The 27815-nt window shown below is 43.3% G+C and overlaps 1 protein-coding gene across 1 annotated transcript in view; it reads left to right on the top strand.

Annotated features, from left to right (window-relative positions):
- SSR4 (signal sequence receptor subunit 4) overlaps nucleotides 1-22801 on the top strand; it is a 41729-nt gene extending 18928 nt beyond the window's left edge. Inside the window, exons 2-6 of the mRNA XM_068240442.1 lie at nucleotides 3003-3121; nucleotides 9614-9688; nucleotides 16693-16782; nucleotides 16868-16933; nucleotides 22598-22801. Of these exons, the coding sequence (XP_068096543.1) occupies nucleotides 3003-3121; nucleotides 9614-9688; nucleotides 16693-16782; nucleotides 16868-16933; nucleotides 22598-22702 (455 nt within the window). The 3' untranslated portion in view covers nucleotides 22703-22801. The remainder of the gene's footprint in view (nucleotides 1-3002; nucleotides 3122-9613; nucleotides 9689-16692; nucleotides 16783-16867; nucleotides 16934-22597) is intronic.
- Nucleotides 22802-27815: the final 5014 nt, after the last annotated feature.

Raw genomic sequence — 27815 nt, forward strand, 5'->3', positions numbered from 1 at the left:
CACAAGCCTACAAATACTGTGCAAGTGTCGAAACCTCTCAGCCACAGGACCGTAATTGAGAGGCACACAGATGTGCATGAGAAGAAGCTGGTAACCACAGCCATGGTCGGTGATGTTATGGAGGGGCTGGTGGTGCACTGGAGGGCAGCGGAACTGCAGCAAGGGTACACATAGATTGCTAGGGGCTGGACAAAAGCCCAGGTAATTAAGTATTAACTTTTCCTCTTCAGCTCAGATATCCTTTAAAGAGACTCCGTAACAAAAATTGCATCCTGTTTTTTATCATCCTACAAGTTCCAAAAGCTATTCTAATGTGTTCTGGCTTACTGCAGCACTTTGTACTATCACAGTCTCTGTAATAAATCAATGTATCTTTCCCTTGTCAGACTTGTCAGCCTGTGTCTGGAAGGCTGCCAAGTTCTTCAGTGTTGTGGTTCTGCTATGAACTCCCCCCTCAGGGGGGAAAGAAACACACAAATGATCTCTTGAGATTCAAAAGGAAGGCTGTATACAGCCTGCTTGTGTATGGATGTATTTTCTATGTGTGGACATACTGTACATCAACCTACTTCCTGTTTTGGTGGCCATTTTGTTTGTTTATAAACAGACTTTTAAAAACTGTTTTTAACCACTTTTAATGCGGCGGGGAGCGGCGAAATTGTGACAGAGGGGAATAGGAGATGTCCCCTAACGCACTGGTATGTTTACTTTGGTGCGATTTTAACAATACAGATTCTCTTTAAGCCTACAAGTTTCTCACTGCTCTTATTTAACTTTTCATTAAGACACTGGGGAAGATGTGGGATGGGTTAAGCCTTTATTACATACTGTGCAGGGAGTAACTAGATAAGAATTGATGAGACTCTTGTGCTGTAGCTGCAATGCTGGCCACAAAGAGTTAATCTTCCAGTAGCAGCAAAAATGAGGTTGGAAAGGTCAGCTATGCTCGGAGATTTGGAGTGCATACACACATCCAATTTTGATAATGTAGTATGAAAGCCAACTGATTTTGAATACTATTACCAGATTGTGAATTAAATGACAACTGAAGCGAAATGGATATGGGGGCTGCCATATTTATTTCCCGTTAAGCAATACCAGTTACCTGGCTGTCCTGCTGATTTTATGCCTCTTAATACTTTTAGCCATAGACCATGAACAAGCATGCAGCAGATCAGGTGTTTCTGACATTGTCAGATCTGACAAGATTAGCCCCATGCTTATTTCTTGTGTGAGTTAGACACTACTGCATCTAAATGGATCAGCAGGACAGCCAGGCAACTAGTATTGTTTAAAAGGAAATAAATATGGCAACCTACACATTCTTCTCACTTCAGTTGTGCTTTAAGCTTTCATTTTACACGGAAGTCGTATCAAAATTGGATGTGGGTAGGCACCCTTACACTAGGTTGTGCCCCCTCCCAGCTCTTTACCTATTTCATTTGTAGGATGCTGGGTTAGGGGATGAAGAACATAGTCTGCTGTTGAGTCCAGCTACACAGTATCTGACATTGCCACATTGCAGTCTTGTAAAAAAAATACTGTAAATGGTAATGCAGAAATTATTTATGTGCAACACACAAAACTTTGCATTTCAAATTATTACAATTTGTATTCCACAAAATATCAATTTAATAACCATCTTGAACCAGTGCTTTAATGGTACAGAGGCTGACTTTTAAACCTGAAGAAGACAATTGTCCAACAAGGAGCATTGTAGCAATAAAGCCTATGGCTTCAATTCATCAAAGGGTGTTCGATAACAAAACCCCAGTCCTTAAAATACCGCATTCGGTATTTTACACTTCACTGTGCTAATTCATCAATATTTTCCCATGTGTGGTAGAGGTTCGTTAAGTTACCGAACTACTAGGCTTCAATTCATCAAAGGCTGTTCGATAACAGCAGAGTGGTGCAGAGCAGCTTGGAATGTCTCTGTGTTGTTACAAGCTGATAACAATAGAAGGCATCCAGACATCCCTTTACATGTAAACGTGTTATAGTTACTGTTATTTATACTGCCTCTGCTGCTCTGAATCTGTCCATCAGTGTTTCTTAACATTTTATTTATTTGCCACAACGTAGATGAACTTCCTGGAGACATTACAAATGCCATGCTTGGTGATTTCACCACCAGCATCTTTGCATTATCAAACAGGGCCTGAAAGGGTTACACCACCGAAGGGAATCTGGGGATATATTTTGACCAGTTCTCTCTGCTCACTGCTTGGGGGGTCTGAAAGCTTGTGTGGAGAAGCCTGTGTGACCTATCAGCGGCACTTGCAGGAGAACAGGGGCTGTTTCTATTGGCTGCCTGCTCCTGCTAATCATGAAAACATTCACACAGAAGGCTTTCAAAGCCTGTAACGACAGGGGAGAGCTTGAGATAAACACCGAATGTGTTAGGGAATGTGGGAACCTTGATGAATTAACATTTGTTAAGCACATGTCCGTAATTTATCTCATTGCTGTGTCATTTCAGCTTCTCATTCGGTAACAGCTTTGATGAATTAACATTTCCTAAAGTGCTTCGTTAAGTCAGCTGTTTTCAGCATTACCGAATGCGGTAATGCTTGATGAATTGAAGCCCATGTTGCCATTATCTATGACCAGCGATCTCAGTTTAGCAACCTCTTGGGGTTTTAACTTGATAACTATATTGTAGCCTTTTGGGTACCCATTCTCTTGTGCAGTTGTACACATATCTGACACTCAAGTGCAAAATGTTCATCAACATTCATTGTTTTGAGATCTATGATGTCTGTGCAGGGCTTTACTGCCAGAACACCTGAACTGCATGCTTATTCCAAATATGTTTTAGAAGGAAGACCATGACAACAATGCAACCAACATTTTTGAAAGAAGATGATCAACAGCTGCTTCCAGAGTACTTCGATGACACACTTGCTTTGATACACTGAACCTGATTACTGATCCTTGCTGTAAACCGTGAACAAGCAGAGATTGTTTCTCTAAACAGCGCTTTCTGTTTTTCCTTTTAGCTGAGACTTGCACAGAGCCCTCCATTGTCCCATCTTACTACACTACCTCAGATGCAGTCATCTCCTCGGAAGTGGTCTTCATTGTGGAGATCTCTCTGACTTGCTCTAATGGGGCACAGGTGAGTTCAGCTAATTTATAGGTATGGCAATGGATTTACGTTCACATTCAGATTGACTGGATAGGAGGAAGAGCTACTGCGCAAAGCTCTGCCTCCCCCAGGCAGCAAAATCTGTGACCTGCAAAGTCGTGGAACTTTGCAGGTCTATTTCTTGGCTATCAATCACCCGTTCTGCTGCAGGAATGCGGCAAATCTGCTTAGAATTTAATGCTGAAGAGGACTAAAGTAGAAAATTGGGTAAAAAAAGAGACTTGAGTGTCTCTTTAAGGAGGAACTTTAACCCAAGATTGAACCTCATCCCAATCAGTAGCCAATACTCCCTTTCCCACAAGAAATCTTTATTGTGGCGAAACCCCTCCTACACTGTGATTTTAAGGCAATGGCTTTTACAGTTTGTAGTTTCAAAAAAGAGGTCAGCGCTCACAGTTTTGCCCCCAACCCCCTATCACCTGTTCGCCTCCTCTTAGTAATAAAATTATGTGCCACAAGAGGTAGCGCTCACGGTGTGCGATTAACCCGCCCTAAAGCAATAAAACTCGACAGATTAAATTAACCTTACATACAAGGCAGAGGATATAAATTATTACACAAAAACACCATTAAACACAAACGGCCAAGTGCAGGAGACCAAAATGAGTCCTCTTAGGTCCCACTAAATAACACTGAATGTCCAGTATGTTCCTTTACAGGCTATATTCTGGACCATATAGATATGATCCTAAGCGTTTGAATGTCCAAGTTCACAGGACCTAAAATCTGCTTAGCATAAAATTTACATTAAACCAGGCTAAAATCAACATGTATGATCTAATAGACACTATCTTCACATACATTTTCTCAGGAGCAGCAGTCAGTAGCTTCCAGCAGTATCAGACAGGTCACCTCCACCAGCACCCTTTGTGTGCCACTCACCCCTGTCCTAGACCAACCAATGGTCTATATGAGCCTTGGGACCGTTCCCGGGTCGTCCCCCACCACTCCAGCAAAAGCAGTGTCCACCAATAGATGATAATCTTCATATGATGAATACCTCAGTAAGAAAAAGCTTCCATAGCGTAATACTGTTAAAAACTATTTATTTATAAAAAGCAATTGCACTCACATGGTCTTCAGATAAAATCAGCGTTTGAGTAATTTATAACACGGGCTCTCCCCCGTTTGGTGGCCAGGCTGGCAGGCTTCTATCAGTGTTCCCCCTCCGTTTCCGCCGCGCGCACGGAAAAAAACGCTGGGATGGATGCCACACGTGCCTCCTCACCTCTGCTCACCCTAGCGTAGGTTCCCACTTCCGCATCAGGCTCCGCCCGATCGATTTCGTCACTCAGTGACTCATCAGGGGCATGGAGCCTGATGCGTATCGTGGGAATATTTAAGCCATGACCAGCCCCACTATACACGCCCCCTGAGGCTTTTTCTACACATGCGCCCTGTCCATACTACGCTACTTCCCCATCTGCCGCCATCTAGAAGTTCTAAGTGGCATTAACTCCCAAAAAAACCCCGTGAATTACAGTACTACACAGCCTGCAAATCTGCCGCCATCTAGGGGTTACATTTGATATTACATCCTACAAACATTAAACATAGAAGGAAAATTGTATTCATCTATTAACCTAGTTGTAAACACACACCAGTCCCTTCCTATGCGAAGTGCCAAATATATACATCTTGATGATACCCATGTGTGTCCATTCATCCCCGCTCCATCTCCCCATAATCTCCCTAACCTAGTTTACATCCCTCACCTCCCTAAAAAATTCCTTAGGTCAATTCAAACTATTTTTATTCTTACCCACCCCCTATATTTAATTTAGTAGAGCAGGAATAGCTGAACACACATTTACAAATAAATAATGATTTCCATTACCCCATACACCCCCATCAACCATCAGAATGTTCCCTCTACAGCTTTTTCTATATATATATAAGTCCCACACTCCATACCCAAATACATGGGAGTCAGTCCATGTTGGCCACACCAGCCTGGTACTAATCCAGGTTTCTATCGGGATGCATGTGCACACATCACACCCCTACTCCCCCAGAAAACATACCAAGTCAATGTCTATGTTGAGACCATCCGGTCTCAAGGTGCCCATCCTGTGTATCCATCGGGTCTCCTCCTGTGAGACTCTCTTTACTTTGTTACATCCCCTCCAGTTGGGAATGATTTTTTGGAGCCCACAAAAGGATAAATCATTAGGGTTACAATCATGGTGGCTCCCAAAATGTGCTGAGACACCATGATTTGGGTATCCCTTTTTGATATTGCGCACGTGCTCCCCCATCCTCTCCTTGAGGGTACGGGTAGTCCTACCTATATACTGCCATCCGCATTTACACCAAGCAAGGTATATGACAAACCTATCATTACAGGTAATAAACTCCTGAATTCTAAACCTCCTTCCATTGCTAAATGATACCACACTGTTAGTTTTGACACCATTTGCCTCCCTGCAAGCTATACATCCTCTACATGGGAAAAAACCTGCTGTCTGCCACCCCTGCATTCGCGGGACCTTTTTGGGTTCCACACAGCTGGGTGCCAGAATCTGTTTCAGGTTTTGGGCTTTCCTATAAATGAACTTTGGTTGAGTTGGGATTATACTCCTAAGTGTCAAATCCGTCTCCAGGATCCCCCAATGTTGTTTAATTATATTTTGGAGTTGTTTATACTGAGTGTTATATCCCGTGATAAAGGCCAGTTCAAACTCACCTGTGCCATTTTCAGCTGGCTTCTCCTCCAGGAGAGTCTGTCTATTCAGAGTCCCTACTCTCGCAATCTCCTCATCCAACTGTTTTTCCCCATAACCCTTCTCCACAAATCTATTTTTTAGGGTCTCCGCTTGCCTGTAATATTCCCCTATATTCGAGCAGTTACGTTTCATCCTAAGAAACTGCCCTCTTGGTATCCCTCTAATCCACGCCGGGTGGTGGCAGCTATCAGTTGATATATACCCATTCCTATCTGTATCTTTGAAATAAGTTCTGGTCCCCATCACATTTTCCTCTCTCATAATTTCTAGATCTAAGAACTGAATTTTATCAATACCATATTGCACGGTGAGGGAAATGCCCAAATCATTTTTATTTAACTTAGTCACATATTGTTCCAAATGTTCCTGTCCACCCCCCCATACAAAGAACAGGTCATCAATGAATCTTCGCCATAGCCTCACCGGGCCCCCCTCCCCTAACACTGTTTGTTCCCACTTTCCCATAAACAAATTTGCGAGGCTCGGAGCATAACTTGCCCCCATAGCGCATCCTTTCGTCTGGCTGTAGAAATTTCCACCATGCCAGAAATAATTCCTTTCCAAAGCAAATTTAAGTAACCTCAGTAAATACACCCTCTGTTCATCTTTTATTTTTCCCTCCCTCCTAAAAAAGAAATCAACTGCCTCCAGCCCCAACTCGTGTTTAATATTAGTATACAGCGAGGATACATCCATTGTAACCATTATTTCCTCCCCTCTCAGTTCCTTCCCTTCTATAATTTGAAGCATATGTTTAGTATCCTTAAGTATGTTGGGAAGTTTCTCCACCATGGGTTTTAAAAACTCATCCAAATATTGTCCCAATCTATGGGTAACCGACCCTATCCCACTGACTATGGGCCTTCCTGGGGGAAAGACTTGAGTGTCTCTTTAAGGAGGAACTTTAACCCAAGATTGAACCTCATCCCAATCAGTAGCCAATACTCCCTTTCCCACAAGAAATCTTTATTGTGGCGAAACCCCTCCTACACTGTGATTTTAAGGCAATGGCTTTTACAGTTTGTAGTGCCTGAACTTCGTTGCATTGTGGGAAATGGCCAAGCAAGCAGTCTCTCTCTCTCTCTCTCTCTCTCTCTCTCTCTCTCTCTCTCTCTCTCTCTCTCATGAATATTCAAAAATAAATCAATAAAGGTACAAATCTTAGTTACATTATAAATAATTACAAAATATAAACAAAGTGCGTGTGTGCGTGCGTGCGTAAGGCTGAAGGAAGAAGGAAACTGACTCCCGCTTAAAACTCCTTACATATGAAATGGGAGGATCCCATAATGCATTACGATCCTATCTCTGGATGGTCTAATCGAATAATGCTGTAGTCTCTATTGGTCGACTACTGACTCTAGCTGTTTCAGCTAACTCCTCATTTATCTCAAAGCGCATGGTCAAACTAGTTAAAACCAGAATTCTAACCGCTTCATTGTAACACTATGGCTTAAAGAGAACCTGTACTGAGTAAAAATATTTAAAATAAACACACGAGGTAACTTCAAATGAACATTACCTTGCCATCAGTTCCTCTCAGAAGCTCACCATTTTCTTCTGACAAGAATCCCTCCCAGTTCTGACAATATTTTGTCAGATCTGAAATATATCAGTTGCTGTCAGTAAAATATCAGTTGCTGTCATTTATAGCTGAGAGGAAAACTGATGTACCAGGTAATGTCCATGTTTCCCTATGACTCAAGTGGGCGATGTTACAGTTTAACTGTGTGCTGACCAGAAAGCTGTTATGGGTAATGGCTATTTTCAAAATGGAGGACGGAAAATTCTCTTGATCACAGTGAACAAACAGGACGCGGGACAGGAGAAAAACACTGAGGAGTAGACTACATGGAAGGTAAGTATGACTTGTGTATGCTTATTTTGACTTTTAATTTTCAGTTCAGGTTTTCTTTAAGGAATGTATTCCCTGCCCCCAATGATGAGAACCACATGCTCTAATTACGTTATGGGGGAAGGCTGGCATATACATTCCAAGTGAGGGGGGTAGTTCACAGACATCATAGACCAAGTCTTATGTTAAATTCCCACTAAAGCCTAGTACTCCTAACCTAAATAATTAAAGATTTCTTTTCAATCAAGCTTATCAATATCGCATATATAATTGATTCATAGTTTTGATATCTCAATCGCGCCACATCCAATATAGACAATTCTCCTTCTCATCACAGCAAGGCCCTAGCTATGCAGAGAGCTTAAATCATCAAATATTTTAATTACTTGAAGATTAAAATATCAAAACATTTAACATATTTCACTTACTACACTAAAATGAAGCCTCTTGATCCTTTAGAGGCTTCTCCAATCCTTTTTGAGCCCTCTGCTGGTTGCCAGGGCCCTCTTCTTATTCGTGACCTTGCTCCCATCCTTATACAATGATGGCTGCACTGCACCATTGCACTGACTGTGCAGCAGCATGGAGCAGCTTGTGCATAGAGGAAAAAGGCATGCATCGGCAACTTTGTGCTACTGTGCAGGCCATCTTGTGGCTGCGCTTGGACATGGACTGGAGCATGGCTGTCCTAACATATTCAAGAAGCCCTTGTTGAATATGTAAAAAGGCTTCCAGTGCTGGAGCGGTGAGCTTGAGAGTGATGGGGTAGTCTCTGGCTTACTCAGAGGCAGAGCCGGGACAAGGTCCTCCAGCACCCAAGGCTGAGACACCAAAGTGCGCCCCTCCATCCCTGCCACCCCAGCCGTCACACACTGACTGCTATTAGACTAAGAGGCGCCACAGGGCACACAACCTCCCCTACACCTTAATATCTAGTTATCTGGCTTGCAGTCACTGCCATGTATCCCCCTTTTCTTATTTCTTTCTGCTTCAAACACAATTAGGAATAACATCTGAATAAATTCTGCGCCCCCTCCTACACTGAGCCTGGAGCCTCCCCAGCCTATGCCTCGGCCCGGCCCTGCTCAAGGGGTTCCCTCTACTGATGTTAGTAACTTTTTATTCGCTTTAGGTACACTGTAACCTCCTTCGTGGTATTCCTGGCCCGGGGGGGTTAATATGCTGGGAACAGTAATCCCAAGCCTGGGTCAGGGTAGCCGCCAGGAGGTATATGCAGAGCCTGCAGTGGAGCGAAGCTTGTATCTCACCTTCCCTGGGATCTGGATGCACGCTGCCCGTCTTCTTCCAGGCCTCAGAAGGCTTTAGATGCTCAGGTGAGATTGACGTTTGTCACATGCCGCTGATCTCACCATAGTGGTAATGCACCTCCCAGAGGGCAGGTGGAAGAATTGCAGTGTTGGATACTGTGGAGGTGAGTATTGTGCAGGGGCTGCTGCAGATCTCTCTGCGATATGTTTTTTTTTTCTTAAATGTAGGGTCTGAAAGCTAATGAAAAAATTGTACTGCTTTTAGACCCTAAAATCTGGAAAGAATCTGAATGCAAGGGAGGTTAACCATGACCTGAACATAAATTAAGATCTCATCAAAGATGCCCCAAAACCTTGGTTTATAGAGTAAAATCCCTGGAATTCAGCCTTAATTCCTTGGATCTTGAAATTGAGACGTAATGAATAAAATACATATGATATTAGGCGTTAGGCATTTCATATGATGATATTAGGCATTTCATTGTGATTTGTGGGAATGAATGTCTTCAACCTCAAGATTATTTTACAAATATTTTGAATGCTGCTGATAAGCTATAACCATGCAGCATATAGGGTAATTACTTGTGATAATGATTGCACTGTCTCTTTGCAGAATGTTGCACTTTATGCAGATGTTAATGGGAAGCAATTCCCTGTGACTAGAGGCCAGGACATTGGGAGATATCAGGTAAGGGCTAATGGCTCCTGTCAGCCTATTTGTTAAAATATGTGCATGCATAATATATAATCTGGAGCAAACAAAAAGTGATGCAAGCAGCTGGCCACAATGAGAGGACCACAATTGTCAGAATATAATATCCCAACACATCAGTAAAGCCTGGACCACAAACTCTGCTTCACTGTGGTTCTGCAGAAGTAAAAGTACAGAATATTAAAAGCTATGTTCCATATCCATGAAGGCCAATCTTCCTTAAAAGTTCCAAAATGAGATAGCAACTCTACATGTCCGTAATAAACAATACTCTTGCTGCCTTCAGTAATGGAAATCCAAAATAGAAAGGAAATGCTAAGAGTTCCCAGCAACTGCATATGTAATGTATACAGGAAGCGCCTATTGTTCTCAATAGCAACACTTGCCTAAGAAGAGGAAGCCTCTGGATCCTATAGAAGCTTCCCATGCCATCCTCCAGTCCTCCGTCGCTGAGCGTGGACACCCCCCCCCCCCCCCCCCAAATATTAGGCACGAGTGCGGCCGTACTGCGTCAGCACGAGTAGGGTCGCACCTGTGTAGGGAGCTGGAGCCGCTACTGTGCTTGTGCATCTGCAGCATGGTCGCGCTCATGCAGATAAGCAGTGTGGCCCTGCGGTTAAGGAGGGTCATCCCAAGCAGTGACGGAGGACAGCGTGGGAAACCTCCAGTGTTTCCCAACCCTGTCCTCAAGGCCCACCAACAGTGCATATTTTGTGGAAATCCACAGAGGTAGTTAATCAGCTCTGCTGAGACACTAATTACCTCACCTGTGCATGTTTATGGTTTTCTGCAAAACATGTACTGTTGGTGGCCCTTGAGGATAGTATTGGGGAACTCTGCTCTAGAGGACCCAGAGGCTTCACTCTCCTTAGCCAAGTATCTGTTTCTAAAATGACACACTGAGAACAGCGCAGTATATGAAAAAAGATTGCTGCTATAAGGTGGGGGCAGGTCCCAAGCCCCAAAAGGTGTGGAGATAAAACAAAACAATGAACCTCAGCGCAATCACAATGGCATTCACCAACCGCTAGCCAAAGCGGAATAGGACAAAGTATATAACGCTAATGTTAATGATCATGCAGATATTCCAAACTTCTGAGCTAAGCGTATAAGATGGACCAATACAGTACCTCCTCCTGAAGTAATGGATACTTGGTGCCTTTCAGTTGCGATCTAACACAAGTCTTGCTGTAATCCCGATATCCAGAGCAAGTGAAACTCAGCTCAGCGTAGAATCAGCCTGGCCACAACTCCTCCCGGCCAGCTGACACCCAACTTCCTGCTTTCGGCTCCTCTGCGTTCCACTGTGGTTCCTCTTCGTATGACAGCCAGTGAGAGCGATAGCGGTGCTTCCTGGCTAGGAGAGAAATTGCAACAATAGTGCACACTGCAGGTAAACAGAGCCACGCAGGGGGTTGCCACTTACTGAGTAAAGACTTGGTTTATTGCACATAATAAAAACGTAGCCTCACTTCCCGACTCGAGTTTCGGCCATCTTGCCCCTGACGAAGGCATTTTTTTTGAAACTTGCTTTATTTTTTTCATTACGATTTAAATTTATTAGGAGTCGTTAAAAGACGTTTTCTCACTTCCTGCCAGTAGTTTTGCTGCTAGTGTATACAGTAGACTGGCAAGTGGGAATATCTAAGCCATGGGACTTCACAGAGATAATGTAAAGGCAATAATTATTCATGCTTCAGATAAGTTATAGAATAGCACTGCCCTAAGTATCACTCGTCAGGCTGTTTTTTATTAAACTGTTTACTTGGGCTTTAATTGTTCTCGGCATAGCCTAAAGGGTAACGGTGATGTGGATACTTTATTCTGTTGGGAATTGGGTATGGGAACACATTTGTGATTCAAATACAGCACCCATGCCAAACTAATCTTGCAAAAACTGCACCAGAGAGTTTGGTGCCACCATAGGCCATAATAAGAATTACGGCTAAAGCTGTTCTCGGACAGTAATTTGGGCACTGTCAAGTGGCCGAGCACAAATTACTATATAAACAGCGTAATTCGGCCGTCAGCAAAAGCTGGCATCGAATTACATCTTTCCCGAGTCCATGGTGGCCTGGAGGGTGAATAGTAGTAAATGCCGCCAGGACTTTTGCAGGCATAGTGTTAGCCGTTTATCGGCTTTTCCCTGTGCCCAAATTTCCCGGCGGCTTCATTAGAGGTGAAAAGTCATTTTAGTTTGGTGTTAGGAGTATGTGTTGAATATATGTCGACAAATTCTGTAGCAGCTGGAAGAGAGGAGACTGGAACGATCCACATCACTGCTTTGCTAGCCTCTCATCTCCTTCCCAAATAATTGTGTTTGTAGCAGGGCTGTGGAGTCGTGGAGTCGGAGTCGTGGAGTCGGGCAATTTTGGGTGCCTGGAGTCGGAGTCGGGAAAAAATGCACCGACTCCTAATGAATTTGTAACTGTAATTAAAATAGAAAATATGATAAAATGTTCTATTTCTCAGATAATAGTCATTAAAAATAATGTGTATATATACAGTAATAGCTGTGCTTAGTCCACAAAAATTAAATAAACCAATCAAAATTAGTTACTTGTGCTGCTTCAATAAAGCAGTCCCCGTATTTTTAAGGTCAGATATACATATCTGATTGTGACTGTATATATGATGTGTACACAGGAATCTCTTATATATACTAAATAACATCTATGCTGTAAGAATAAAGCCTGATGTGTAGCTGTGTCACTAATAGAGATGGTCAATGAGATGGAAATAATTCTGCACTGATGCTGATTTATGCAAATGTATGCACTCCCTTTGCTGATGAAATCAAATAATTTGATATGTTGTTAACATTTGGTTTGGTGACTACAAATTAAAGGGTACCTGAGACGGATGAAAAGTAAAGTTTTATACATACCTGGGGCTTCATCCAGCCCCCTTCAGGCTAATCAGTCCCTCGCTGTCCTCCACCACCCGGATCTTCTGATATGGGTCCTGGTAATTCAGCCAGTCAGCGCTGTCCGGCCGCATACCGCTCCCACAGCCAGGAACATTCTGCACTTGCGCAATAGTGCTGCAGTAGTATGCTCCTGGCGGCGGAGTGTGTGCATGCGCACTACGCCCGACTGGCTCAAGTACCTGGACTCATAGCAGAAGATCCAGGTGGTGGAGGAGGACAACGAGGGACTGATTATCCTGAAGGCGGCTGGAGGAAGCCCCAGGTATGTATAAAACTTTAATTTCATCTGTCTCAGGTTTACTTTGTTACACAGTAGTACTATACTCTACATATGCACTCCCCACAGAGCTGCAGGGAATCCACTGAGAATGCTGTGCACATTGAACACAGAGGTGTTGTCTGTCACCCATAAACCTTGTTCAGATTGTGCATGAAGAATGTGTAATAGGGGAAGAATCTCCTCATTCCCTTGCAGAGTACCTGCACATCATTCTTACATGTACCCACACTTACATTGCCTAGGATGTTCTTTGCTCCGGTTTGTACCTTTTACAAGTACTCTTACCAAGGACTAGTTTTAGTCTAAAGGGAATATAGTAGTCTGCATATCCTTCTCACTTCAGTTGTCTTGTAAAATTCCTAAGCGTTGGCAGTTAAGAGACGAATTTCATGTTACATACTTTTAACCTCCTTGCCGGTTTTCCCGACCTGAGCTCGGGGTAGAAAAAAGCAGCTGCTATCGGTGATCCCGAGCTCAGGTCGGGGTAGGCATTGCAGAGCTTTACCTTGATTTGTGGAGTCCCGCGCGCGATCTCGCTGCGCAGCGGGACTCCAGCCTCTCTCCCCGGCAGTGTGGGGTCTTTCCCTGGCCGCCGGGATCCCCCATGTCCCCGCTATTCTTCCGGGGACCCGGCAGCCAGTTGGAGCAGCGCAGCCGTGGTGGTGGCAGCAGAGCGGTGGTGGCAGCGTGACGTCATCGGGGGCGGGGCTAACATTGAAAACGAACTTCTCTATATTAGAGAAATATAGAGAAGTTCGTTTATATGTATATTAGCGCCATCTTGTGGGCAAAGAGAAAACTGCAGCCCAGGAAGGTAATTTTTTTTTTTATTTTGCTGCAGATCTCCCTGCCAGAATGATTTTTTTCAGGTTTTAGGGTCTGAAAGAGTGAAAAAAAATTGCACCGCTTTTAGACCCTAAAATCTGGAAAGAATCAGACCGCCAAGGAGGTTAATCAACAAAATTGTAATATGCAAATTAGAGGAGTCGAGGAGTCGGAGTCGGTGGAATCCTAAACTGAGGAGTCGGAGTCGGTGGATTTTTGGACCGACTCCACAGCCCTGGTTTGTAGCAATCAGGAATCGTTTACCCAGTACAAGCCTTCTCTTTTATTATTTTTCTATATTAAAATTGATAAAGTTTAAGTTTTATATTTGTTAAAAACTCCCCTTGACAGGCAAAACTTTATGGGTATGGGAACCACCATCAGGTTTCTAATTTGAATAATAGTGTGCAAAGTGCTATGAAAAATTTCAGCATTATATTGATGTGTAGTAACCAGAAGACAGAGGCCTCAGTTCACTAAGGGCAGTTTGGTAAAATAATTTAGGTTGGTAAAATGCCACCTTCTGTATTTCACTAAGATTTCCTGCATGTGGTAGAAGTTTGATTAAAAAAAACATGCTTCAGTTCACAGCTGTGTTCAGTAGACTCAGCAGATGTGCAGCAGGTCGGGCAGCAAACTATCAGTGCATCCCTTTAGATGTACTGTACATCTATGATAACTAGAGAGAGCTCTTCTGTGTATCATTATACAGATATGCACATCTAAAGGAATACATACAAGCCTTTTTAAATGTTTCTTTCTCCTGCTTTGCCGTTCTGAAGTCCCGCCTGCCAGAGTATCGGATCACATGGGGTGAGAAGCAGGGTTGTGTGGCTCTCCCTATTGGCTGTCTGGCTCTCACTATTGGCTGTCTGCTACATCTATCAGCTTTTATCGCATAGAGATTGGGAGTTACCGGCTGGTTAGAGCTGGAGATAAATAACGAACACTTACTTGATTTACCAAATGCTTTAAAGAGAATCTGAATCGAGAATAAATCTTGCTTCAGAGCTCATAGTTAGCAGGGGCATGTGTGCCCCTGCTAAACCGCAGCTATCCCGCGGCTAAACGGGGGTCCCTTCACCCCCAAACCCACCCCCGCAAAACTTGGTCGTGGCTTGGTCGTAAATCTTCTGTTCCTGGAGGCAGGGCTAACGGCTGCAGCCCTGCCTCCAGTCGCGTCTATCAGCGGCGCATCGCCGCCTCTCCCCCGCCCCTCTCAGTGAAGGAAGACTGAGAGGGGCGGGGGAGAGGCGGAGATACGCGCTGACAGACACGCGTGGGGCAGGGCTGTGGCGGTTAGCCCTGCCCCAATGCGGAAGCGCTCCCCCGCTGTTCGGAGGGGATTTGGGGGTGAAGGGACCCCCGTTAAGCCGCGGGATAGCGGCGTTTTAGCAGGGGCACACATGCCCCTGCTAACTATGAGGTCTGAAGCGAGATTTATTCTCGCTTCAGACTCTTTAATCTTAAAGGGGAACTGAAGAGAGAGGTATATGGAGGCTGTCATGTTTATTTCCTTTTAGACAATACCAGTTGCCTGGCAGACCTGCTGATCCTCTGCCTCTAATACTATTAGCCATAGCCCCTGAACAAGCATGCAGCAGACCAGGTGTTTCAGTGGTTCAGACTTATAAGTCTGATCTGACAAGACTAGCTGCATGCTTGTTTCTGGTTTTAATCAGATGCTACTGCAGAGAAATAGACCAGCAGGCTGCCAGGCAACTGGTATTGATTAAAAGGAAATAAACATGACAGCCTCCATATACCTCTCTCTTCAGTTCCCCTTTAAACTCTTTCTACCTACTTTTTGGTACTTTTTCAATTGCAAAGTGCTAAAAAGTTATACAAAGCGGAAGATAAAAAATTATCTACAAGGAGAAAACTTTAATTGAATATGGGCCAATGTATTATCTGGGTTTCCTACAAACATAACTAGCCAGTTATGTCAGGGAAGGTTTACCGTTGGGCAGTATTTTTGCTGCAGATGATCATCCCTGCACTCCTTACTGGCATACATTAAGGGCTCTTTCACACTAAGACATTGCGTTTTGATGCTACGTTATGGTCGCACAACGTGCCCCTAACGCAATGCATGGTACTTTTGAAGTGTGACGTTATATTGACCTGCGTTATGCGTCTCTTGGTGCGCCGTTTTCGTTGCATACTGATAGCACGAAAACGGCGCATGCGTCACATTTTTGAAAAAAATCAAAAACATTACTGAGCATGTGCAAACAGTCCAACGTAGCTAATAACGCATATAACGCACAGCATGCAGCACTTTCTAAATATTGCTACACATTACACACAACGCAACGTGAGCACAGTGAATGTCACACATACTTTGTGTTGCTGTGCGTTAGTCTGCGTTATTACTTTTTATAACGTGCGACTTTAACGTTGCACTGTGAAAGCAGCCTTAATCTACTGAATCATGATTCACTGACAAATCATTCTGTAGTTTGCTGAAACACAGCCACTAGCCACGCCTTCAGTAGAAAGATGTGTGTATTGATTGTGGCAAAAGGAGCCAACAGAGATTTTCAAGCAAGTATGTTAATGGTTAGGACTGCAATTAATGTAGTCCTTTGTGCTATAGCTGGTGGTCGTCAATGGTGCTCTGATGCCCTTTTTATTTAAAAATCAGTAATGCAATAGATTTGGAATCGGATGCTCAAAGAAGACTCATGCATACAGAGAGTGGTATGATAGTAAAAAAAAATTGCACACAAGCAGAATCATGCGGAGTCAGAATGACTCCTATGCTCACTTGTTCTGGGCCAGGGATGGTATTGGAGACAGAATCTGTACAACAGCCGTGCATGTTTCATTTTTAAAAGAAAGTTAGCAGTAGCATCTTCTGTGTTCCTTCTCACTTTAAATCCATTGGTTGACTTGCATAGCTGGGGAATAAATCCACACTTCTTGTACCGTGTCTCCCATTAGGTGTCCTGGAGCCTGGAACACAAGAATGCTCACTCAGGGACCTATGAAGTCAAGTTCTTTGATGAAGAGTCCTACAGCCTATTGAGAAAGGTCAGTGGCTGAGACATACAGATACTGGCTCCATTGAATTGGGAATGAGTGTATCTAGTGTACTGACATATTTTCCAATCTACAGGCCCAGAGGAACAATGAAGACATTTCTGACATCAAGCCTCTCTTCACTGTAAATGTTGATCATAGGGTAAGATTGCTTTACATTATTTAGGGTGCACAATATAGTGGGAATGTGTAAATGGAGTTCTTTTTAAAGCCTTCCCGCTTTTCTCACAGCCTCCTCGTATAAGCGCCAGCTCCCTGTTTGAATCCCCCTGCTGCGGGAAGGTTTGGAAGTCTTCAGGAGCCCGAGTGCTCTTGAAGACGAGTGGCTCCACACTGTGCAAGCGTGAGCGTGCTGACCTCCTTCGGCAGCAGAAAGCAGTATTTGACCAATTGGTTGAATACTGCTCCCGGGGGGGGGGGGAGCTAGCGCTCGAATGAACGATGTGTGAGAGGAGCGAGTAGACTCTATAGTACCCAGAGCCTTACCTCTCCTTAGGTAAGTATCTGGTTCAATTTTTTTTTCTTTAGATTCCCATTTTACTTTAAGGGTAAGTGCAACATGGGATTTAAAGAAGAACTCCAGTGAAAATAATGTAATAAAAATGATTAATTTTTACAATTATGTATAAATGATTTAGTCAGTGTTTGCCCATTGTAAAAGCTTTCCTCTCCCTAATTTACATTCTGACATCTATCACATGGTGATATTTTCACTGCTGGCAGGTGATGTCAGCGGAAGGAGACGCTGCTTGCTTTTTTGGTAGTTGCAAACAGCTGTAAACAGCTATTTCCTACAATGCAACAAGGTTCACAGACCGGAAACTGCCAGGACCATGGTCCTGACATCACACTGTGGGAGGGATTTTAGCACAATATCAGCCATACAGAGCCCCAGATGATCCGTTTGTGAAAAGGAATAGATTTCTCATGTAAAAGGGAGTATCAGCTACTGATTGGGATGAAGTTCAATTCTTAGTCACGGTTTCTCTTTAACAGAAGATCTGCACTCATATCACAGATTGTAGTGTGGCTGGAGGTGATAACAGGCAAGATACTCATACAGAAACATACCATTAGTGGACTTCCTGTTAAGTCAGTCTTTTGGCCTCTTGCAGTCTTTGGGCACGCTTCTGCCTCATCTACAGTAGTTTTCGGCTTTCTGATGGTCTTTCTAGTGTTGTAATCATAGATGCCTATAGAAGTCTGTAGTTGCGCCTAATCAATGTGCAGCAAAATGCATCCACTAACCATTTTTTGGTCTGGTGTCTCTTGTCTTCAGTTTGACAATATCCCATAGATTCTATGGTATTTAGGTCAGATGAGTTTGTTGGCCAGTCAAGCACCGTAATACCATGGTCCGTAAACCAGCATCTATTCATAAACCTCCTCCGTTGTGACACTCAGTTGCCTGTTTACTCCTAGTCAATCCAAACCACCCCCCTGTATGTAAACTTGATCTTTAAAGAGACACTGAAGCGAAAAAAAAATATTATGATTTGTATGTGTAGTACAGCTAAGAAAAAAAACATTAAGATCAGATACATCAGTCTAATTGTTTCCAGTACAGGAAGAGTTGAGAAACTCCAGTTGTTTTTTCTATGCAAAAAAGCTATTAAGCTCTCCGACTAGGGCTGCACGATTTTAGGAAAAAATTGAAATTGCGATTTTTCTCTAAAAAATTGCGATTTCGATTTTTTCACGGTTTTCTTCAAATCAAGCTTTAGCACTAAATTCACATTGCCCCCACTACACTGTGCTAACACCTGATGATCCACCAATACACTATGCTAACTTGAATCTTGATGCCCCATCAATTAAACTCCACTGCTAACCTCTGATTCCCATCAATAACACACTAAGCTCACTCCTGATGCCCACCAGCTATGCTACAATGCACTACTCTAACACCTTCTGCCCCCATTCCCAGCTACACTACACTTAACCCCTGCAGCTACAATGACTACTCTGCAACTGCCACGGTTAAGCCTGAAGCACTAGGCAGACAGGCTAGTTAAAGTAGTGGCTAAGCTGCATGGGCATGAAGCAGAGCCTGTGACAGCACAGCAGGACCAGGCAGATAGAGCATACACACAGACTGTATACAGCACAGAGCACAACGTCCTGTTAAAGCTAGTCTAGCTGTCCATTTACACAGACCGCTGTAGCTGTAATCTGATCTTTGTCATTACTGGTGTCACTGCCCATATATTGCTATCTGATGGGATGTGAGGCTACAGATCCTGCCCTTTTGACCTGAAATTGCCAGCAAATCTTGTTACAGATCAGAACTGTCTGTAAATGGACAGCTAGAGTGGCTTTAGCAGGACGCTGCGCTGTGTGCTGTATACAGCCTGCGTGTGGTCTATCTCTCTCTGCCACTGTTCTCTGGTCCCCGCTGTGCAAGAGAGCCTGGGTGACTGTGCGGTTGGTCGGAGAAAACCATGCGTGCTTCACCGCAGCCAAGGCAGCTAAAGGAAGAGAGAGCTGGCCGTGCATTCCTCGATTCAGTGCCTCACTCCTCCTTCTGGCCGGAAGGAGGAAGCGCACCTCAGTAACAAGCCGGAAATGTACGCGTGCAATGCTGGGGACAGCATTGAACGCGGAAATACAGCCGCAATGAAAAAAAAAAATCGCCACTCTGAGGATACTGAAATCGTGATGATGCACATCGCGATTTCGATTAAAAAACGATATATCGTGCAGCCCTATCTCCGACTAACTTAGTCGTGGAGAGGGCTGTTATCTGACTTTTATTATCTCAACTGTAATTGAACTGTTTACTTTTCCTCTGCTAGAGGAGAGTTCATTACTTCACAGACTGCTCTGAAAGACTCATTTTGAATGCTGAGTGTTGTGTAATCTGCACATATTATAGGATGATGCAATGTTAGAAAAAACACTATATACCTGAAAATAAAAATATGAGAATATTTTCTTTGCTGCTAATCTTCTAGTAATTATTCATAGTACACAACCAATTCATTATATCATATATTTTTTTTCGCTTCAGTGTCTCTTTAAGTGTACCAGAGATGGAAGATTTTTTTTTTTTTTAAATGCGTGAGTCCCTCGCCATCCTCCGTTTAGCGGCAATCAGCCCCGGTAACTGGCTCAGCCGCACCTTTCGGGCTGTTCTGCGCATGCGCAAGAGGTCCATGCATGCGCAGAAGACCCCGACTGACGCAGCTGAACCAGTTACCGGGGCTGATTGCCGGTAAATGGAGGACCGCGGGAGGATGGTGAGGGATTCACACGTGTTCATGGGCCTGGAGGAAACCCCAGGAAGTATCAAATCTTTGATAGCTGCCATCTCTGGTTTCCTTTAAAGGCCCTATTCACAGTTTAATGCACTTGTAATTTTTACTGCATGTTACATATTCTACATATTGCTGAGTGGTGCACCATATACCCAGTGGTATGTGTGTTTGTGCCCTGTCTTCTGTAGTCTGCTTATTGGTGGCAAATGAGTATCGGCAGTTTTTTTTGGTTTGTGCACTTGCAGCAGATGTCCTGTAGAGGGTGCTTAGTTACCACTATAATACTGCAGCTTGCAGCCTGATGTAGTGGCCAGCACTGTGCCCAGAGATTATAGCACTGACGTATTTTTAACATAATATTCGTTGAAACTGCTACTGGTAAGTTCTAGCAAGGGTTTCCACCTTCAAAACAAGACACAAGGTGAGCCATGTCAGTGCTATACAAGTCATTCATTATTAATACAAAATTATATTCTGATTTCAGTCAGCTATGAATTCTTGGAAGGACCTGAATGCTCAAATAGTTGTTCTCTTTTGAAAAGGAAAGCCAGAGAAGACACATGGGAGGAAAATGAGGGGGGAGGGAAACAAAGGGATAATTTGTATTTTTGCATTAGGAGGAGGGCACTAATTGTCTACGGACCTTCATACTATGTTGCTGGTATACAGATGTTTGGTTGTTATATTTTGAAAAAAATTAAATACAGTATTACAGTATAAAACAAACAAGAAAAGGGAATTCTGCAGATTTCTGGGAATTCACCTTTATTTGCGCGTGTGTCTTGAAGGTGCAAATGTTCTGCGCAATGCCTCCTCCCACTTTTCCCCATCTAAGAGTACATTTACTACATTCCATTGTTCTTTGGGATCTAATGTATGTTGAAGAGCTTTATGGAGTGTGAGTTTATGTTTCCCACCATGTATACAGGGACGGATCTGGGGGGGGGGCAAGCGGGTATCTTGCCCCAGGCGCAGTTTGTTGAATTCTTAAAAAGGCGGCAAAATGAATGGCAGTTTAGGCGCCAAAACCTGACCTTGCCCCAGGCGCAACTTGGTCTTGATCCATCCCTGCATGTATATATTTGGACCATGTGGAATCATATCTGAAAGTGGAGAGTTAGATACAGTTATAGGGGGTTTCTTGAATTGACTGTTATAGGCATTAAGTGATTAACCACCCTGGCGTTCTGATTAAATCGCCAGGGTGGCTGCGGGAGGGTTTTTTTTAAATGAAAAAAAAACTATTTCATGCAGCCAACTGAAAGTTGGCTGCATGAAAGCCCACTAGAGGGCGCTCCGGAGGCGATCTTCCGATCGCCTCCGGCGCCCATAATAAACAAGGAAGGCCGCAATGAGCGGCCTTCCTTGTTTTGCTTATATCGTCGCCATAGCGACGAGCGGAGTGACGTCATCGACGTCAGCCGCCTCCGATCCAGCCCTTAGCGCTGGCCGGAACTTTTTGTTCCGGCTGCGCAGGGCTCAGGCGGCTAGGGGGGCCCTCTTTCGCCGCTGCTCGCGGCGAATCGCCGCAGAGCGGCGGCGATCAGGCAGCACACGCGGCTGGCAAAGTGCCGGCTGCGTGTGCTGCACTTTATTTGATAAAAATCGGCCCAGCAGGGCCTGAGCGGCGACCTCCGGCGGTGTTGGACGAGCTGAGCTCGTCCAGACCGCTCAGGTGGTTAATAGTAGAAATAAAATGTGTTATATGGTTTAGGATAGCAGGGAGCGTGCTGAAATCAATGATTTTGTTTATTATCTATTACATGTATAAAATATCACTCGTTTTTTTTTTCTAACGCTAATTTTTATTTTAGTATAGATAAAAGTGAAACAAATCTTCATACAAACAGATATTGAAGTAGGGACAAACAATGTATGATTTATCATATATCATGAACAGGTAATCACGTAACATCTAAATTATAGTGTCTGGACTTATCTCTGTAGGCATGGTGTGATGGAGAGACTAGTACAAAGTACCTTTAACAGTCTATGGACCTCAGTTTGAGGTACATTTCCCCTGTATTGAATTGAGTCACGTTTAAGTAAGCGTGAAGGGATTATAGGGCATCAATCCACAAAGTCCAGGTTTTATAAGCGTGAAAATGAATAATAGTAGAGATATCGTAGTCCTGCTGTTTAAGCTGTTTTGAAGATGCAGAAGATATTCTAATAATTAATATTAGCAGTAAAATAAAATGAAACAGAACAATTAAACATAAAAGTCATAGTATAGGAATGGGTCACAGTGGTTCAAGCCAGAATAATTCAAGGATCTTCATATGGTTAAGGGTAGTTGCAAGGGCCTATCTTTTATAGAAATACTTGCCCATTATGGGGGATTGTGATCCGCAGTGGTATATACCCATGGGTCCCAAACCCTATGGAAGTTAATTTCTGTGTCTCTAAGTGTGGCAGTCATCTGCGCCATTATTTTAGTCCACTCTATTTTATTTTTAATTTCAGAGATAGTAGGTGTGATATTTTCTTTTAAGAGTTTTTGGGGGGTTTTTTAAATGTGTTTTTTTTTTTTCCCCCTGACCTTTTAGGGTGCATGGAACGGTCCCTGGGTATCAACAGAAGTCCTGGCAGGATTGATTGGCATTTTGGTATATTACACAGCATACACTGCAAAAAGCAACATCCAAGCATAAACAAAAATCTGTGTCTGGAATGGGGGAACATGGTGTCCTGATGTACAAAGTAAACATGTTTTGTCGTGAATGCCAAACAATAAAACTTTTCTACACAAACTCTGGTGCCCCTCTCTCATGCCTTCTTGTATATTGCTTATGTATTACCATCCTTTCATTACAGACTGAATAATCTACCAATGGACCTTTTATATGGTATCACTTTCCCTCCCAAGTCCTCATTGTAGATATGATTTTATAGTTGTACTTTTTAAGCTGGATGAAACGCGGCCGATAACGACAGCCCCTGCCGAGAATCCAGCACGTGTACTGAAGCCCCCCCCCCCCCCCCCCCACAAACAGCTCGGCCAGTGATTCGTCCTGACTGATCACTTTGGCAAAGCCACAGGAAATAACATTGCTCACCCCCCCCCCATATGTGCAGTACCATGGACCTGATTGGGGTCAGCTCTTTCAGAAGAAAGATGTGCGGGTTCATGCTAGTGGGTATGCGCAAGCTGTCGTCGAGCAATTTTACGGGGGCCTCAGTGCTGAAACAAGCCGGTGGAGGAAAATGGGGGAACCCTCTGGTGGACAGGTTTCCTGGGGTGAGTACCCCGAAGGGGCACTTTTTTCCCTACAGGTACAACTTAATCGATCCAGAAAGCCCAGCCTGGTACTAGTAAAAATTATCTTGGGTTGCAAAAGTTTGCAATGACGACGTCCCTTAGCAGACCGTGGAAAGCATTAGCAGAGAAAAGGACCAGGTGACCCCTAACCAAGCAATGCATTAGGTGCTGAAATACAGACAAACTATCACACACTTGAATTTGATACCAAGGGCAAAAACAAAAAAAAAACACATAATCTAAAGCAAAACATGGCATATACATCCTCCAAAACAGGTGAGGACCTGGGTCCCTGCAAGCTAGGATATGAACCATTTAAAAAATTAAAGTGACAGTGCAACTAAGCAAGTCAAATAAAATACAGCAGTATATCTCCACTAAATGGTGGAATGCAAAAATATGTAGACAATAAAGCATTCAGCATGTCCAGGCTTGATAGTTACCAGTTCTTACCAGGGTGGTGACCAGAATAGCATGACAAAAGGGTGACGGATGACATAGTGGTACATTTGACAGAGCTGTGCACATTGTTAATTATGACTGCTTCTTTGGGAGCCACTAAGAAGATCACAGAAAGGACTGCTAAAGTTTGGTGAATCAGTAGTTTCGCTATTGCCTGAATGCCCCTGCAGTGAATTTTATTTTTTTGTTATAATAGGCTAAGGCCTCTTTTACAAACATACAGAAAGGGCTGGTGCACACCAGAAGAGCTTTTCTGAGTGCTTTGTGATTTTAAAAGCTCCTGCTAATGTTATCCTATGTGCACACTGGAGCAATGTGATTTTGTAAAAATCCCCCATAGCATTGCATTAGCAAGAGCTTTTAAAATCTCTAGCATCTTTAAAAGCTCTTGTGGTATAGGGAGCACAGAGCTAGTTAGAAAACAGTATAAACTTTAATTATGCTAATAGCAAGATAGCAGCAACCAACAAATACACTACACACACACATAGCCTCCCATAAGAACAAATTGAAGCTATAGGAGCTAGAAAAGTCCTGATTGGAGTGCACTGCTATTAAATCAAAGACGTATGCATACTTCCATTTTCTTCAGGCCCATGTAAAATATAGCATCCAGAACATAGATGCCTAGTAAATAAGTTCACAAGTGCATAGGTCATCAATCCCGTGTGTATATAATATACACGCCTCTACAAAACTTTGCAAACGCCCTCATTACTGACACTGTTTAAGTGTCAAACCTCAACCACTGCCAACATCTCCCCAATGATGGGTTATCGCACTCACCAGGAAATGTTCAGCGGGTCCGCTGGGCGGAGGAATAGAAACCGCACCATTTCCTTGAAGCTAGGCCTTCCATCTGTGAGGTGGCTTGAGTGGCATCTCCACGTTAATGTGTACGATGGAATGCATGGTACGCGTGCTATGCGGCAGGAGCTGGAAGAGTGGCGGAGGCATGGGAGATGTTACACTCGCCGAACTTCCGGGTAAGCAGCAACTCATGTGACGCGTTTCGTCACGACTCACGTGACTTCTTCAGACCCACATCTCGTGTGTATTATGTAGCATTCAGTCAAGACTTCTGTGACTATCATAAGGGCTGGTACCCACTAGAGCAATTTTATGAGCATTTAGGGAGCGATTTAAACCACCAGCTAATGTTAATGGATGGGCCAAATTCCACTGGAGTGGTTGCAATTACCAAAATCGCAAACGCAGGACATGCATTTTTTAGCGTTAACGTTTCTGCAATGTAAAGTATATAAACACTGGCATAATCGCTTGTCAAAACCTACACAGAGCGATTTTGCTAGTGTATCAAAAAAAGATTAAGGGGAGACAAATTCCGTGTAGGGGGAGGAGAGTTGACACCACCTCCTATATCCGGCTGCTATCTCACTTAGTTGGAGTACCCCTAACTCTCAACTCTGTGCAGAAAACCTTATATATGTTACGGCCAGAACCCGAAGTGTGGCCACTTCGCGTTCTGGCCAGCCACTTCGGGTTCTGGCCGGCCAATGTGCGAAGTGGCCGCAGCGGAGCGGCCAATGTCAGAAATGTAATTACTACACTAAGCTACAATGTATTTTACGGCCGTCTCGCTGCAGCCAAATGTATAACAACTTGCTTAATTTCATTAAATATAGCTGGCGGCAATGTAATAGATGAAGCCGCCGGCTTTCGCACTGCCTCTCTCAACCTCCTCCCCGCCTCCGCCTCTCCCTGCCTCCTATACGGTACGGAGCAGCCGGCGGGGACACGTAACATATATAAAAAATTATGAGAAGCGCCAGGTTGTCACATAAGTAAGTATTTCTTTTTATTCCAAAATATCAAGACAATTTAAAATTCCTCTTAGTCTCACATACACACCAACAATATCCCCCTTAGTCACACTGGGAGTGTGCTGATGAGCTGTTTCAAAAAAGAAGGAAAAAAAAAAAATTATATATATATATATATATATATATATATATATATATATATATATATATATATATATATATATATATATATATATATATATATATATATATATATATATATATATATATATATATATATATATATATATATATATATATATATATATATATATATATATATATATATATATATATATATACCTAGGGGTAAGCAGCACAAACCAAATTTTTTTATGCAATTCTATGTAAAGCATGCACGCAGCACAGGAGGTCCCCAACCTCCATAAGAAATATATAATTACAGAGGGGCTGCAGCACACAACAGGAAAACAGTGAAAGGGGCTCTTGGTTACGCTTTAACGCGCTTAAGCTCACCAACTGCGCCAAAGTGTCCCCGATCTGGTGAGTCCTACTCTACCATGCATAATGCCAGTTTTTATAAGCAGTCTAGTGGGAACTAAACCAAAAACCCAAGAGTCAACTAAATGGGAAAAAAAAGAAATTAAAAACACCTTACCTTTCACTAGCTACCAAATAAACTCTCTGAACATGTGCAATGCACTAATTTATATGCTTAACTGTGCTAGAGGTGGGTGTGGTTATGCAGGCTTACAGGGGATAATTATAAATAAATTACCAAGGGGTAAGCAGCACAAACCAAATTTTTTTATGCAATTCTATGTAAAGCATGCACGCAGCACAGGAGGTCCCCAACCTCCATAAGAAATATATAATTACAGAGGGGCTGCAGCACACAACAGGAAAACAGTGACAGGGGCTCTTGGTTACGCTTTAACGCGCTTAAGCTCACCAACTGCGCCAAAGTGTCCCCGATCTGGTGAGTCCTACTCTACCATGCATAATGCCAGTTTTTATAAGCAGTCTAGTGGGAACTAAACCAAAAACCCAAGAGTCAACTAAATGGGAAAAAAAAGAAATTAAAAACACCTTACCTTTCACTAGCTACCAAATAAACTCTCTGAACATGTGCAATGCACTAATTTATATGCTTAACTGTGCTAGAGGTGGGTGTGGTTATGCAGGCTTACAGGGGATAATTATAAATAAATTACCAAGGGGTAAGCAGCACAAACCAAATTTTTTTATGCAATTCTATGTAAAGCATGCACGCAGCACAGGAGGTCCCCAACCTCCATAAGAAATATATAATTACAGAGGGGCTGCAGCACACAACAGGAAAACAGTGAAAGGGGCTCTTGGTTACGCTTTAACGCGCTTAAGCTTACCAACTGCGCCAAAGTGTCCCCGATCTGGTGAGTCCTACTCTACCATGCATAATGCCAGTTTTTATAAGCAGTCTAGTGGGAACTAAACCAAAAACCCAAGAGTCAACTAAATGGGGAAAAAAAGAAATTAAAAACACCTTACCTTTCACTAGCTACCAAATGAACTCTCTGAACATGTGCAATGCACTAATTTATATGCTTAACTGTGCTAGAGGTGGGTGTGGTTATGCAGGCTTACAGGGGATAATTATAAATAAATACCAATATATATATATATTTATTTGAAAGAGACTTTTCCTTAAAAATGAAGTCATATAAAATTGCACTAGCAGGTACCAAAAATCTTCATTCGAAACCTCCACAATCTATTCAATCCTCCTATGGCTATTGTATGTGCACAATATTGGGGATCAATTGCTTCTAGTTCTTATGCATAACTGTCACAAAAGAGTCTGCAAAGTTTCCTCCTGTGCCGTCCCAAGGGCTGCGGTAAGAGATTAATATTACTCACGTAGCCGTCCTTCTAACCATATAAGGGGGAGAGAGCTGCTCCGACGTAGTTCACCAACCTCCCGGCGCAACTGGTGCGTCCGCTCGTAACACTCAGTTCCCGGTCTCCCAGCTGCTGGATCCCCGCAGCGTTTCCCACTAGCACTTCCGGTTCACGGGTCAAGCGATGACGTCACTTCCTTGCGTCTCAGCGCCGGCTAATATTTCCTTGCGCTCCACGGCTTGCCGATACCAGATTATGCGCAGGTCCTTATCAAAGAGGTTCGCAGCTTAACAATACATTCCAGATGATCTAAAGGGGCGCCCCACTAAGATCCTCTTGACATGTTTCGACACTCGGGTGTCTTTATCAGATTAAAAT

The sequence above is a fragment of the Hyperolius riggenbachi genome, chromosome 6, assembly GCF_040937935.1.
Source record: "Hyperolius riggenbachi isolate aHypRig1 chromosome 6, aHypRig1.pri, whole genome shotgun sequence".
In the NCBI taxonomy this organism is placed as follows: domain Eukaryota; kingdom Metazoa; phylum Chordata; class Amphibia; order Anura; family Hyperoliidae; genus Hyperolius; species Hyperolius riggenbachi.